Source organism: Apostichopus japonicus, chromosome 5, assembly GCF_037975245.1.
Source record: "Apostichopus japonicus isolate 1M-3 chromosome 5, ASM3797524v1, whole genome shotgun sequence".
Lineage (NCBI taxonomy): Eukaryota > Metazoa > Echinodermata > Holothuroidea > Aspidochirotida > Stichopodidae > Apostichopus > Apostichopus japonicus.
In genome coordinates, this window is record NC_092565.1 from 6,395,470 (window position 1) to 6,409,797 (window position 14,328).

Below are 14,328 nucleotides of genomic sequence, written 5' to 3' on the forward strand. Positions count from 1 at the left end.
TGACAGGTCCTTAATCCTGTCATATATACCCAACTAATACCATTCCTACTGGTCTACTACTTGTCTGTATGTGACATGATGCACATTTCATAACCTGAAAATCAGTTTGGTTCCAAAATGTAGTATTCAACCTGAATTATTCCAGTTTTAAAGCCCTCCCACGCCTCTTCCGCTCCCAGATATCGTTCAGACCACGATCCTCAACCCCCCCCCCCCAACCAGCCGTTCATCTTTTGGTTTTTAGTGATTAAGCCTGCGTGCTGGAATGTTTCTTCTTAGTACACTGTTTATAATATAATGTTAGGAAAACTTGTAAGCAGCGGGGTAGAGTTTTCAATGTAACATTTTTTCTTCTTTTTAAGAATAAAACTTTTGAAAGTTTGTGTTTACCATTTGCTGGTTCGTCTTAGCACTTGTAACATCACTCTGGTTCGAATCGGCATTTTCTTGCTTTGCTGGAGACTCCAAAGATGTGGAATCCTCCACTCTGGCTTCCGGAATGTTACCAAACATCGCAAGAAGTTTCTGGTGATCATTTAGGAAAGGAAAACGATAAATGCAATTGAAAGAATTTCATTTTCCCCATTTAAGCAACAGGCCAAAATAAAAGACTACTGCACCAGTATAAGTGACTATTTTTGGAATGCAAAAGAGAAGTCTTGACAAACAGAAACTGATTCAGATACTCATATTTTACTATCAAATGAAAGACTAGTCCAAAATGGGGCTTCAATCTTTCCAAATAAATCTATTATATGATTAAATGGCTGTTGGGACAATTACTTTACAAAGTGTGCTTTTACTTCATGCTCCAAAGCAAGCAGTTGCACTGACAGTATGAATATCATGTTTCTATCAGACACAAGGTTGAAAATCAAATACTATTTCTGCAATCAATATGCGCATAATTACCATTAGTATGACCACTGTAATTGGGACTGAGGGTACCACCCCACAATTATTATTCTCAACACTAGAATGGTTACAAGGGGACATATCAATGTACATCGTTACTTCTGATTTTGGAAAGATCTTTTGTAGGACAAGCCACGACCACTTCCTTCACACCAGCCAAACTAATCCCTTCCCGTCGAACACACCTTGTAACACCAAATACCAGTGTCAAGAAATACCCACATTTGATCTGAGCTTATCCCTGACAATTCATTTACCACTGTTCAAACTCACAGGTATGGGAAGAAACACATGATACAGTAACACTGCAAGAGAACACTAGTCAACACTACACCCTTACTCGATTAGACTTTCATAGCAGACATGCCTAGGCCCAGCATAACTGCCATACACAATTCTGGGCGATCACCCATTGGTATTAAGCTAATCATACCTCTATGGTTGAGAAAACACTAAATTAGTAAGACATAGCAGACACATGGGAACTAAAGGGCTTGTTAGCTAAAACCATGCTTGCATAAATTTACTCATGAAATATTAAGCCAACCAGCAAAGTTATATAATAATGATTTTGTCTCTGGTTGGCTACAAAGTGGGCACTCACCTCTCCGATGTCCTCCTGGTTATCTAGTCTGGTCAACTTGACCTCTGTGATATAATCCCTCGTTCCAACGACCTTAGCATTTAGCATAGCATCCATCGTCAGATTCACAAACTCCTCGGCCACTTTGCCACCCCATTCACTCGCAGAAGCCTTTGCTGACAATTTATCCAAACCTAGAGATGATAGAATATGCATAGATGAAGGATCATGGAGAAATTTAATTTCTACGAGACATTTACACATTCACGAACGTTACCATAGCATGAAGTGCGCTAGAAAGTCTCTTGATGTGTTTTTTACAAAATCACTTAGGGTACAACACAGTGTGCCAAAAGAAGTATTAAATTTGGTTCATACCGTACCACACTGTCTCTTAATATCAATGACCACCTTTTGTTATGCAATTTGTTAACATTGTATGAGGTCCCAATTTTAAATATCACTCCAGCAATTGTTAAGGGGAGTTAATTAGGGATAGTTTGGAATTGGGAAAGGGATCAGGAAAGGGATCAGGAAAGGGGCACAGGAAGTGAAGGAAGGGCCTTAGGGAAGGGAGAGGGGACTTGGAAAGGGGGATGGGGAGGGGAAAGGTTGGAAAGAGGAAGTGAAAACAGATAGTCAACCCTACATGAGAGACTCAATTTGAACAATAGACATGCCATATCCCCTACCCCCTCCACCTTCCTTTCTTGCTTCTAGAAGCTGAGAGTTCTGACTCACCTGACAAGCGACAAGGGATGGTCAGAGCGCAGCCATCCTCAAACTGGGCTGGGAGAGGAAGCATCTCGCCAGCGTTTATCAAGTCGTAATTCCCAAAATCGATGTACTGGACTTTGAAGAGGTCTCCTTGAACCCCCATGACCCTGGCTCTGTACCAACCCTGATCCTCTGAGAACAGAATCAAAATTGATGGTGAAAGCCGAGAACAAAGCAAACATTCAATGACAATGGCAGCTGCAGTAAACAAAGACATGCCGGGCGAGGTTACAAGTATTCTTATGACAACTAGCTGTTACACAATTCCCCACCATCCAGACCCTTCCCTCCCCCACCCTTCCTGAACCATCTTGCCCTATCCTTTCCCCTCCCCCTGTGGGGGGACTTGACTGTAATGCTGAGTCTGGGGCAAGTCCAGAAATTTCTTACTTTCAAGTTTACCCAGAAAATGTTTTTTTTTTTTTTTTTACCTTTGAATTTACCCAGGCAAAATTCGTTTACAGCTGGCTTGAAATTGATGTCTCTTTCTTGCTCCTCTCCATATTCATTCACAGCTTTCATGAGATACCTGAGCTGCTCGCAACCTATTTCAGCACGAGAACAGAGAAAGAGAGAGATAGAAAGAGAAGAAGGAAATATCAACTATTGGCTATAAATGACACTTGATGGAATTTTCAGAATGTCACTGTTGTTGCCATAGGCAAATTTGGAAGACTGGGTTTTCACCTGGCAATATAGAACAAATTTGTCTCCTTTGTAAAAGTGTTGGATTGTCTGCCAATGAAAGGAATCTTTGGAAACATATACAGCCTTAACGTTGTACACCTTCAAATACTCGTGAACAAAAGTGATACTGTCGACTTGCTACACTAAAGTCAATGGAACATGTTAGAACTCTCTTTAAACAAAGAATCAAAAACTAACAGTAGCCTACCACAATGTCGTAGCATATGTGCCAAGCTTATGTAGCACATAACAATCAGGGCCGGACATACTACTACTTAACTGTCAAGAGCAAATTCCACCTTTTTTCATCTTCTCCGATGAAGAGAAAGCTTTATGATTTCCTACAGAAAATTGTAGTAGTTAGTGGATTGATCTCATTGAAAGATGAAAAATGGTTATGAAAAGCAACAAGGTATTTCAAACAGTCTCCAATATTTTTTTCCATAACCCTTCATGTACAAAAAAAAATTAACCCGGTACTACACTGCCTTGGCTAATGGTGACAGTAGCACCAAAGGCTTAGCAAATAAAAAATATTATAATTTCGGGTTTCAGTTTTTACCTTCTTCGTCGACGATTTGGCAGTAAAAGTCTGCAGCATTGATGACTCCACATACAAAAACCTGTAGCTCTGCATTGTCAAGGGGATGAGGTATGGAGACAACTGGACCTATGTATGTAAGTAGAGGATATCAATCTAATCAGATTATTAGGGATTATTAAGTTAATCCTGATGCTATCAGTTGGTAGGGTAAATTGTTAATGGTAGTCTGCTCATCCGAGACGACCAAATTTTTGTTCTGATGACCAAAGACAGCTGTGCAGGTTGTCTGCCATACGACTGGTTGTTTACATCAAATTTCAGATTGAACTGTGTCTGAATACCTCAAAATAGTCAAACCAGAAATTGGTATTACCATCAGAGCTGGTGTTCTATTCACCGAACCTACACATCTCTCCTACAGTGTACACATTGGTCATTGTTTTTGATACATTTTTGCAACAAACACATTTGCTGTTCAGACAACCAAAGCGTTCCGCCTGGTTATCCCTCGGACAACCAGGAGGGAAAAAATCCTTAAAGAATTGCCCCGATCTGGATTTAATTACTGTACTGCTCTTAGCTTTTGACAAAATCACTCTTTCAACATTTCAACCCACGGACACTTCAATAACAGTGGCTGAACTACCAAGTCTAGCAAACAGCTTCTCTGCAAAGAAAAGAAAAACTCCTGGAACAAAACATGCAGCATTACTTTCCATTCCATTGACTTCCATTTTACGTTGCCCAGACGACTTTCATGGCTGTATCTATCACATCCCAAAAAATTTGCAAACTACAAAACTTGCAAAACATATTGACTTACACTTGACTACAACTGGACAAAGTATGCTTGGTCCTAGGTTGCTATGGATTATTAAACCACCAAGATTGCCTAAAAAAATTAGAACTTGAACTTATTTTTAATGGGTCTTAAACTAAAAAGTGAGCCTTCCAATCCACTGACAAAAACAGCTTTCTGTTTTGCCAACATTTTGCCGGAGATTTGTAGGTAGGAGGCTTGCTTAAATACCTGAAGAGTCCAAGTTATGTTTGGCCAGACCATTTATGATGAGTTGTTCTGACAGAGCATGAAACTGTTTATTCTCGGCCTGGATGTAGACCTCCACCGAGAAAACATCACCAACGACGTCCATTACTTTGAGCTGTATGACCGACGGCTTACTATCGGACTGCTGACCCTCCAGCTGGAAGCAAAAAGAAAGAAAAAAGTTAGTTAAGAAGGTAGGAGACTTCAAGGTAACTCAGCACTACCCTTAAATATGTAACATTTGTTGTCTTTAAAAGTTTGGACTATATAATATTAAGACTCCTAATCTGCCAAAAGCGGTTACTTCAGTTAAATTGAGAACATTACCACCTCATATTGATGCATTCAGTTATCTGGTGGGTTGAACAGTGCAATCCCTTCCTCCTCTCCCACCCAAAAAGTGGAACTCAGCTGGTAGATTTGACCTAGACACTGTACCATTGGCAAACTGGGCTCATATTTCATCCTAATAGGGGTGCATATCATACATAGATCACATACATATTAGACCCTCCTCAAAACTACCGACATGATATGCAAGTTAAACAATACCAAGGAGAACAACATACTAAGGGGAACAGCTGGTAGCCAGACAAAGACAAAGTCCCTCTGTCTTTTTCTAACCTTTGTCACACTTTTTTCTCACCTGTTTTGTTGTGAAATCGATGGCGCTGTTCGACCAAGTTCCCTCTTTGACTGGCTTAACTCCAGACAGAGAGCATCTCACACAGGCAAGCTTGTTCTTCAGGCGGTCTGGTTGTGCTGGTCGCAACTGCTGACTGCTTAGTTCAATGGTGTACCCATAGTCGAGGACACCTAGCTTATACAGCGAGCCGGAAACTGCTAGCACCTCTGCACGGCACCACTGATTGGTAACGTATCCCATGCAAAGTTCCCCGACCTGTGGATGGTATTCTCTTGGAGTCTCTCCGAGGTTCTGAAAGCTTTCCTCTTTCAGAATATTCAAGGTCTCCATGAGGTTCAAATGAAAGTACATCTCGCTGGGTGAAACATGGTTGGAGAAACTGGCCGGGAGCAGTTTCCCGATCTGTGGGGGGCAGGGCTTTGAGATATCTGCCGCTCTAACGAAAGATTTGGAGGCAAAGTTATCTACGACTTTTCCTGACTTCACTGAATTCTGATGCTTGCTACTCTTTCCAATGTCTTTATGGTATGGTGGTGAAGGATTTGTGATTTGTCTCGGTGAAGATTGTTTGGAATGGCTGTCTTTCTTGCCTTGGGCCTTAGTTGGGTTATGCAGGTCTTCCCCGGGTCCCAGCTGATCCCTCAGTCTGTCCGACGGCACGGTTGGCAGCGTTTCACTTTGGGTCTTGGATTCACCACCGTATGGATTCCTTGGCGAGACTGGTTCAACATCTTCTGAAGGAACCCTTTCCTGTGGGCTACCATTAAAGCACATCTCTGGGCTGTCACTTACCCACAAAACACCCACCACAACGTCCCCATCTTTGCGGGTCACACGCAACTTGCAAAGTGCCGTGGAGATACTAAAGGCTTCCAGCATCTCTGGACTTATATCGGCTGTGGCGTCTAACCTGCAGCGTAGGGCAACCATCGGCTCGGTGTGGAGGTTCACTGGTAGCGGCTGGCATTCACTGGCGTCTACCTTCGCCTCGTTACCGTAGTCTACAAACAACACCTGCACATCAGTTCCCGAGACACTCTGCACAAAAGCTCGGTAAAATTCTCCCTGAAATTTGGCACTGCACAGTTCCCCCATGAGAGGTCTAATGACAGAGATGGACAGGAAGAAAGAAATGAGAATAGGAAGCTGTAAGTTTGTTACTAAAATCTAGCCATGCCAGGCTAGGGAAATGATGGAGGCTATATTAATAACAACAATTGATCCTAGAGTGGAACATGGTTACCAAGGGTATATCCTTTTCCTGAGGACACAGAATAGGGAACTGCTGAGGAATTACTTTTCTTTTAACCTAGCACAGAGAATTCCTGTCATATCCTGTGAAACTACGAACTCTCTGCACTGGCTGGATTCTAGAACACATCAAACATCAAATATCACTAGCCTGGGCCAATAGTTTAATAATGAAGCTTTTCACCCTTGACCTTTGACTATAATGCAATGTTTAAATACAGGGAAATATATGGCACACCCAGAAGGTTACAACTTTACAAAATAACAGAAGCATTTCACAATATATATTCCCTAAACCAGCCGTTTACAAGTTTTGTCAACTTTTTCTCCTGTAAATTTATTCGATGCTGAAGTTCTGATTGTTACAATGCTATTCTCTAAACCCAATTTGGTGAAGTATATTTAATATTCAACTAATGAAGAGTCTGTCAAAATATTTGCCCTTTGCAATAAATGAATATAACACAAAACAAATGTCAGGGTGATAAAAGGTTTAGGATGGGAGAACCTATCAATTACTCTCTCTAGTTAATGTATCTACTGTTTGTTTCATAAGCTGACATGAACGGTGTGGGTATTAGACTGCACACTTCAGTCACTTCAACGGATGAGCCCCAGCTCCTTAAAGGGTTACTTATCAAACAAATTATAGGAAAAACAATTTGGATCCATGCAAGTGGTTTTTTAATGGTCTACGAAATATCAAAATTAATTTCTTGTCTGAAGTCATCCTGTAAGTCTCATAAAATTCCCCCACCCCCCCCAATTTATTTCACAACAAATTTAAACATTTATCTGGCAAACGATAGAAACCAAAAACCACTATTTGACTCACTGATATACCGTAGAGTCATCGGCACACTCTCTCTGAAGTTCCTGTACCAACCATGCCAGTTTCTCCAACTGACTAAAGGGTGCAGCGTGGAAGAGGTAAGGGTTCTTCTGCTCACCCGACAGTACAATGTCGATGACATCGCCACACTTCAAGGACTCGAGAGAGGTAGGGTGGGGTAGCGGTGGGTGGGGCGATACTCCACCGATCAGATCGTTGAAGCAATCCTCCTGGTCCTCTCTACTCCAAATCCGGACCAGATTCCTATCTGCCTTTGTTCCGGTAATCTTCGCCATGATCAACATCCTGTTAGTGATGAGCCAATTGGTGAACGCCGTCATGTGCTGCGATGCATCTCTGTCGCTGACGTTATCCAACTGAAGGCAAACGGCGTACGGTGGTGGCAGCCGGTGTGCCGGTAGGAGAGGTCGACACTCCTCGGCTGTCACTTGGCATCTGTTGCCGTAGTCCACATAGAAGACTTCAAAGGAGTCCTCTTGACCTTTTGGTTTTGACATCACCAACGCACGGTACCATGCCCCTTCGAACTGTGCAGCACATATTTGTCCAACACTCGGTCTGAGATCAAAGAGACAGATGGGAAGTTTGAAATATTGCAAAGGCTAAAAATGGTATTAAACCCATAACAAAAATCCTCAGAAACAGGGTATATTGAAGGGCGAATTTACGCAAAATATTGAGTCTTGATACGTCCAAAAATTAAAGAAATAAATTCCACCCATGCATGTTTAAATGCCATTTCCAAATCAATTTACATTTGTCATTACCTGAAACCGGCGGGAGTAGCGTCTTTGTAATGGGATTGCATATCTCGTAAGAAGCTCGTTATCTCTTCCTCGTCCTCTGATAGACACACCCAGAACTTTGCCGGACTCTCAATGTCCATCACGGCTACCTGATGGCATCCTACCAACGTCTTCCTCTGGGTAGCCGTGGAAGTCTCATCTCCACTGTTCGATGGGCTCTTTCCATCTCTGGACCCGGCACTATATCCTGGCTGGTCCTTCTTCTGATTTACTGTGGTGACAGTCTTCCTCGCGTCTCCACCAGGACCGGGGGACGAGGTAGTCGTCACAGCCTCCCCGAGTCTCTGACTGGAGTACCCGTGTGCCTCAAGCTGTTGGTTGATGCAGTCCGCAGGGTCGCCCAATGCACATAATCGTACCGAGACTAAGCCGCTCTGTGAAACCTTCACGACTTTTGCTTGGCATTCACTTCTGGTTTGCACCCATTCACCAAACTTTTCCCCGAGGGGCGGCAATCCTTCTCGGTCAGCGACGCCATCCAACATCATGTTGATGCACTGCGGGGCCAGCCGGGTGAACTCTGGAGCGATCTTCCTACATTCTGCACAAGACCTCTGCTCTTCCGCACCGTAATCTGCAAAGGAGACCTTCACCGTCGTGGCATTGTCACTGATGACTCTGGCCCTGTACCAATTCCCATCCACAGAGTACAGGCTGACAATCAATTCTCCTCTCCGAAACCTGTCAAATTAAAAAACGAATACCTCAGGTTTTCATGATAAGAAACTTGCACCTAACTGAGCTTAAAGTGTGCAAACACATCCGTGTGAAAGTGCTTGAATACTCCTCTAATAGTTAAAAGACTGCACGTATAATGCAGTTCAACAGCCCCAACAAGTAGGACATTTCGTAGGACATTTAATGTTCAATCAGCGTCGACAGTTTGCGACCATTTTATGAATACGACTAAAAGTGACATGAAATATTATTTGAGCCGCAGCACACAAAATAACCTCTTGGACTTGATTGCCTGTACAAAACACCTTGCAGGCTGATCAAGTTTGATCAATGTCTCTTTTAATAACCTTCGGTAGGTTTTTGTTTTTAAATTGCTGGGTATATGGGAATGTGTCTGAAAAAGCTACATTAGTATTACAAGCATTTATTGAGGGGAAGGTACAGGTCCTCGACAAGAAGGCTGCGGATACTCTCTATCATTCGATAAATAAATCCGGTCTCTATCGAGCCTTAAATGACTCACAAAAGGGACGACGTTAAAGACGAACTTACTGATCGATGGGATTTGGCGTAGACTTTTGGTAGTAAGCCTGAAGACTTTCCTGTTGCTCTACCATGGCCGCCAAATTCTGGTGCAGGTAGGCATAAAACTTTCCGCTATGACTGAGTATCCCTGAGACTTCGACGATCAGGGTGTCTCCTTCCTTCAACGTCTGCCATATAGGTGGAGGGATCTGTGTCTTGTTCAGCTTGGTAGAGGGTACTGTAGCAGCTTTGTTCTTCACCTGCGGGGGTGACACACCTTTAGGTTGGGTCTTTACTTCTTGAGGGGAGGACAGGTCAGCTTTTGGTTTCACGCTATGTGAGGGGGAAGGTTGAATACTTCTCGGCTTTGACTTCTCTTCCTTCTTTGCCACCCCTGCCTTCAGCAGCTCTCCAATGATATCTAAACCTGTGAAAGGAAACAAAAATGTCAGGACAGGTTACAACCCAAGGCAGCAGACTCAAAGAGGGTTTTACATGACAAGGTTCTGTACTGTCACTAATGTAAGCTACAATCAATTTTCACACTTACGCCAACAAGTTGCATATTTATCAAAGGTTTTGTGTTAAAATGTTTCAAACGATTAATGGTCAATCTGTAGAAGTGACTGACTCTTCAACATGACACCTAATTTGTTTCTTTTCCTCTCAGGATTATCGTCTTTCCCTAATGTACTGTCATCAATCAGTGCCTTACCCGTTTCGTCAATCATTTTAGTGATGTAAGCCTCTTTATCGCCTTCCTTCGGTTGGAGGAAGTTCACCAGCAGCAGTTTCCCTTCTCCAGAGACCAAGGCAAAGAACTGATCACATACATCCTTGGACCACTCACCACCTGTGGGAGCAATCCCTGTAAGTCTACACTTCAATCCCTGCAAACAGAAACAGATGGAAAGCTTTTAACATTCCATTGAATTAAACTACTAACATAACGATAGATCTTAACAAACTATATATGGTAAAAATATCTTCATCGCACTCTATATATTTACCACATGCAGTTGTTTTACATCTTTATATTTAGGAGTATCCAACTGTTTGAAGTCCCTTTGTGAAATACTTCACAGGACTCTTTGTACGTCACTTCTCAGGGCTCTTTGTACTTCACTTCGCAGGGTTCACAGAGCCAAGGTAGTTGCAATCCTTTGTATCCAGGGGTAACTGCACTTGCTTGATCAATGCTAAGTGTGATTCTCGACTGTCCCAAACCCTGATCCCCCTCCCCAAACACATCCCCACCCACTCCATTACTCATCTGGAATTACTCTAGTATACAAAGCTACTTTTATGTACTTAAATCTCACAGTGGTCCTTTCTTCCACAGCATGAATTCCATATTAAATTCTTACTGAACAAGTCAACTTTTGGAAAAGACATAAACCTGCCATTTCTATGGTTTCTCCAGCCAAGCAATAACAGCTTTTCTACATTGAAAAAACATTCCAAAAGGTTAAAACCTTATAAATCTCACACCTGCAACGGTAACTGAGTCATGCCCCCATTCAGGAGACGGAAATTCTTCAGAGGAATAGAGTCCTCATCACCGTAGTCGACGTACTGTACCCTAACTTTACCTCCTGCCGGGGGTGCCAAGACCAAGGAACGGTACCAAACATCTTCAGACAAACACGCGTAGATGTGACTGACCTGTCAAGAGGAAAGATGCCAACAATGACAGACAAACTAAAAATAAGTACAAGAAACGGTACAAGTGGAAAGATATGCTCAAGTCAAAGGTCGGCAAAGTGCGCCCCCTTGAGCCCATGTTTTGTAACCACCCCCCTCCCCCTCAGAGATGGTTTTCAACAGTCCAGCTAAAGTTTATATCAATGGCATACGTGCATTATGTAAAACTGTTATGAGTTTGTATACACATAGCCTACTTGTGATAGGATATTTCAATATAAGAGAAGGAGAATGAGTATGTAAAAAAAGTTCTTTGGTACTCGAGTAGGTATATCCTATTAAGTGTTACCACACACTGGATTGAGTAGGTATATCCTATTAAGTGTTACCACACACTGGATTGGATGCACAGGTACACTGTGACCTGCCACATTCAAGTTGTTTGCCGAACCCTGGCTTAAGCAATTGGGGAAATGTGGGCCATCCTAGTTTTGAAAGTGGTGATACTTTCAATATCTCCAGATGTTAAGTACATGTCCCACTATACTGTCCATGGGTCCATTGCAGTACAGCAGACATGACAACCGTCAATTCCAGATATAAAAGAATGGATTTGTCAGGGAACTGGGAAGTAAAATGCTCTTCACAATGATTGGCTTGCAAAGGATTACATGCATCAAGTTGTTTCCACTTAAATCCTTACTGTCTCTAGAGTAATTACATCACAGTAGCCATTTAATCAACTTTGTGATGAGATCTGCATCTCCATGGATTGCCTGATAGTCTTACATTGATTTCATCATAGAGTTTGTAACATAGACACTATTACATAATCATCAGCAATGATCAGACAGATCGCAACCCTCCACCGCCAAAAATTTTCGCTACACAGGACTTTTCCTAAGTGTTTTAAAACGGATTTTGAAAACATGATAAAAAGCCATCTCCAAAAACACTGTGCTCCAGACGTACAACACTCCTCTACACTTACCCGCGGAGTCACAGGAGGGAATTCCATCTTAGGATCATCGAACGTGCTGTACATCAGCTCCTGCATTTCACTGTAGCCGGAAATATTCTTCTCCACCATCAGTTGGACCCAGAAACTTGTGGGGCTCTGCGAGTGGACAACTACAACCTTGATTACGGAGAGGAAAGTTTGCATCAATTCATGAGCACCACGATATGGTCCTAAGAAGGTGATGATAATATTATTCACCAAAGCTGAACTTATGGAATATGGAGTTAGACCATTGACTATTTGCATTCCAAAAAAGAACCAATTAGCTCTTAAATCAATCATAACGGTTGTATCCCTTCTCTCAAAATCACTCTCTCCTCCCACCATTTCCCCCTTCCCCCCCTTCTTGCTACCCCACTTTTCCTACCTGAATTCTTACATGCTGTGAAAGTGTTGTAGGTTTGGTTGAATGTTGACTTATAAAGTAAACAGCTTTCTTAAGAACCATCAAGAAGCTATTCACCGTACACTGTAAACTCAAGTGCATGTTCGTAGGTAGCAGAATTGGATTACAAATGCACATTGTCAAACCAGATGGTTGATGAGCCAGAATACTTACATTCATTTGTTTCCTCTCTGGTTTGACTCTAGGGATGTCTCCGGCTGACACCGTCATCCCCTCATACCGCTGCTGCTGCAGTCGGGACTCACTGGGCGTCATCCTTGGCGAGATAGGACTGCTACCCTTGGTGGCTTTGTCGACACCATCAGCCTTTATCTTCTTACACTCGTGCTGATGCTTCGGCCAGTGGTCACGTTGGCACTGACTGGAGCAGTAGGGGCTCTGGCACACTGAACATTTCTTTTTACCTGGGCAAGACCAATAATCAATTTAATCTTGAAAATTTGCTATCGATCAGGTTTGTTGCCAACCCTGAACCATCAATCATATCGGTGGATTTCAGTCAAAACTGGGCACTGCTATCAAGCATTCTTTTGAAACTTGAGAAGCAAAATTAGCATATTTTCACCCATCACAGACCTCACCCCTCATACTGTTTTGTAACACTCACACTAGCTTCATACCCGACCCATAAGATACTTTATTTGGTGGCTGTGATAAAATTGTAACAATACTTTACGGTGGTGTTGATGTTTAAGTTTCCCTTTCCAAGTAAACTGCTGCATATTTTGTCACTGAGTATATACTTATTCAGTGGTATGTAGGAACATTTGAGAGGAGGATACAAGAGAAGGAGAATTCAAAGTCACTCACCAGGTTGGTCACAACTGAGGCAGAGTCTCACTTCTGTTGGTTTGTCCTTTTTCTTCTCCGGTTGTTTCTCGCCCAGACGTTCAGTGGTGGCTTTTCCTGCTACGGTGGTAGATACCTTCCCCCCTATCGAAGCCAGAATCTCTGTCGCACCGCTCCTAGAATCTGATTTCTCGTCATCGCTCCCCTTGATGGATGATCGCCCATTCCGGATGGAACTCTTGTCTCTCTCGGTAGAATCTCTGTTGTGTCCAGGCGAATGTTGACCGTGAGAGCCGGCCCTCTTTGGTGTTTCTTCTCCGTTGGCCACTCTCTCGGACCTCTCCTCCTTACTGCTCTTCTTGGGCATCTCCGGTGAGGTTATGTCTTCCACACTCGCCATTGTCGGCTGCTGCATGTGCTGCTGGAGCTGTGGTGCCAACAGTCCCAGCGTGTTAGGATTGAGGAGGGCTGGCTGTATCGAGATGGACTGATGAGGCAGGTTCATTCTGAATGGATTCAAAGCTGCTAGTTGCATGAAGAGCATCTGTTGCTGCATCAGGGTCAGCTTTGCGGCATCTTGGCTGGAAAAGAGCTCCTCAAATTCCTCTGGAGTTGGTGACCTCCTGCCCTGTTTACGCTTTGTTTTGTTCTTACCATCACTGCTGCCCTCACTGTAAGTCTCGCCGTCGTGGCTGTCCTCGGAGTACTGGTCTTCCCCCTGGGATGATCTTCGGACTCCTCCTACAGGACGGTGGCCCCCTCGGCCTCTTCTGCTAGTCTGTCCTCTCTTATCCCTTTTCTTCTCATAATGGCCGCTGCCGTCGTCATCGTCTTTGTTGTACTCCCTCGAATTGGTCCGTCTGACATGGACTTTCAGTTCCCCGCCACTCTCCATAATCTCCCGATCGTCCTCTTCAGTTTGGTGGAGGCTTTTACAGTTGATGTTGCTGTAATATACTGGGCTCTCTTCCCCGTCGTCCTCGTCATCGTAATAGTCCCGACTTCTATTATTGCCCGATGGATTACGACGCCCTCTCTCATTGAGAACCTTACCCTGTTGGTAGCCCTCCAAAATGCCGTATCTGAACAGTACCAGAAGAGAGATCTTATCATGAAAAGAATGAGAGAGCATACAGTGTCTACTTTAACCTGAAA

General features: G+C 43.2%; 1 protein-coding gene across 9 annotated transcripts in view; it reads right to left on the reverse strand.

Annotated features, from left to right (window-relative positions):
* LOC139967419 (tudor domain-containing 6-like) overlaps window positions 1-14,328 on the reverse strand; it is a 50,887-nt gene that overhangs the window by 14,956 nt on the left and 21,603 nt on the right. For all 9 annotated transcript variants that reach the window (XR_011792987.1, XR_011792986.1, XM_071971177.1 and 6 more), the window contains 15 exons: window positions 13,195-14,255; window positions 12,538-12,788; window positions 11,949-12,095; window positions 10,805-10,978; window positions 10,029-10,203; window positions 9,341-9,740; window positions 8,072-8,791; window positions 7,287-7,862; window positions 5,201-6,302; window positions 4,537-4,711; window positions 3,525-3,632; window positions 2,707-2,820; window positions 2,240-2,407; window positions 1,520-1,692; window positions 391-525 (listed from right to left, as the gene is read on the reverse strand). Coding sequence is in view for 7 of the 9 variants with exons in the window: in XM_071971177.1 (XP_071827278.1) it covers window positions 391-525; window positions 1,520-1,692; window positions 2,240-2,407; window positions 2,707-2,820; window positions 3,525-3,632; window positions 4,537-4,711; window positions 5,201-6,302; window positions 7,287-7,862; window positions 8,072-8,791; window positions 9,341-9,740; window positions 10,029-10,203; window positions 10,805-10,978; window positions 11,949-12,095; window positions 12,538-12,788; window positions 13,195-14,255 (5,479 nt within the window). In the remaining 2 variants the exon portion in view is untranslated. The remainder of the gene's footprint in view (window positions 1-390; window positions 526-1,519; window positions 1,693-2,239; window positions 2,408-2,706; window positions 2,821-3,524; window positions 3,633-4,536; window positions 4,712-5,200; window positions 6,303-7,286; window positions 7,863-8,071; window positions 8,792-9,340; window positions 9,741-10,028; window positions 10,204-10,804; window positions 10,979-11,948; window positions 12,096-12,537; window positions 12,789-13,194; window positions 14,256-14,328) is intronic.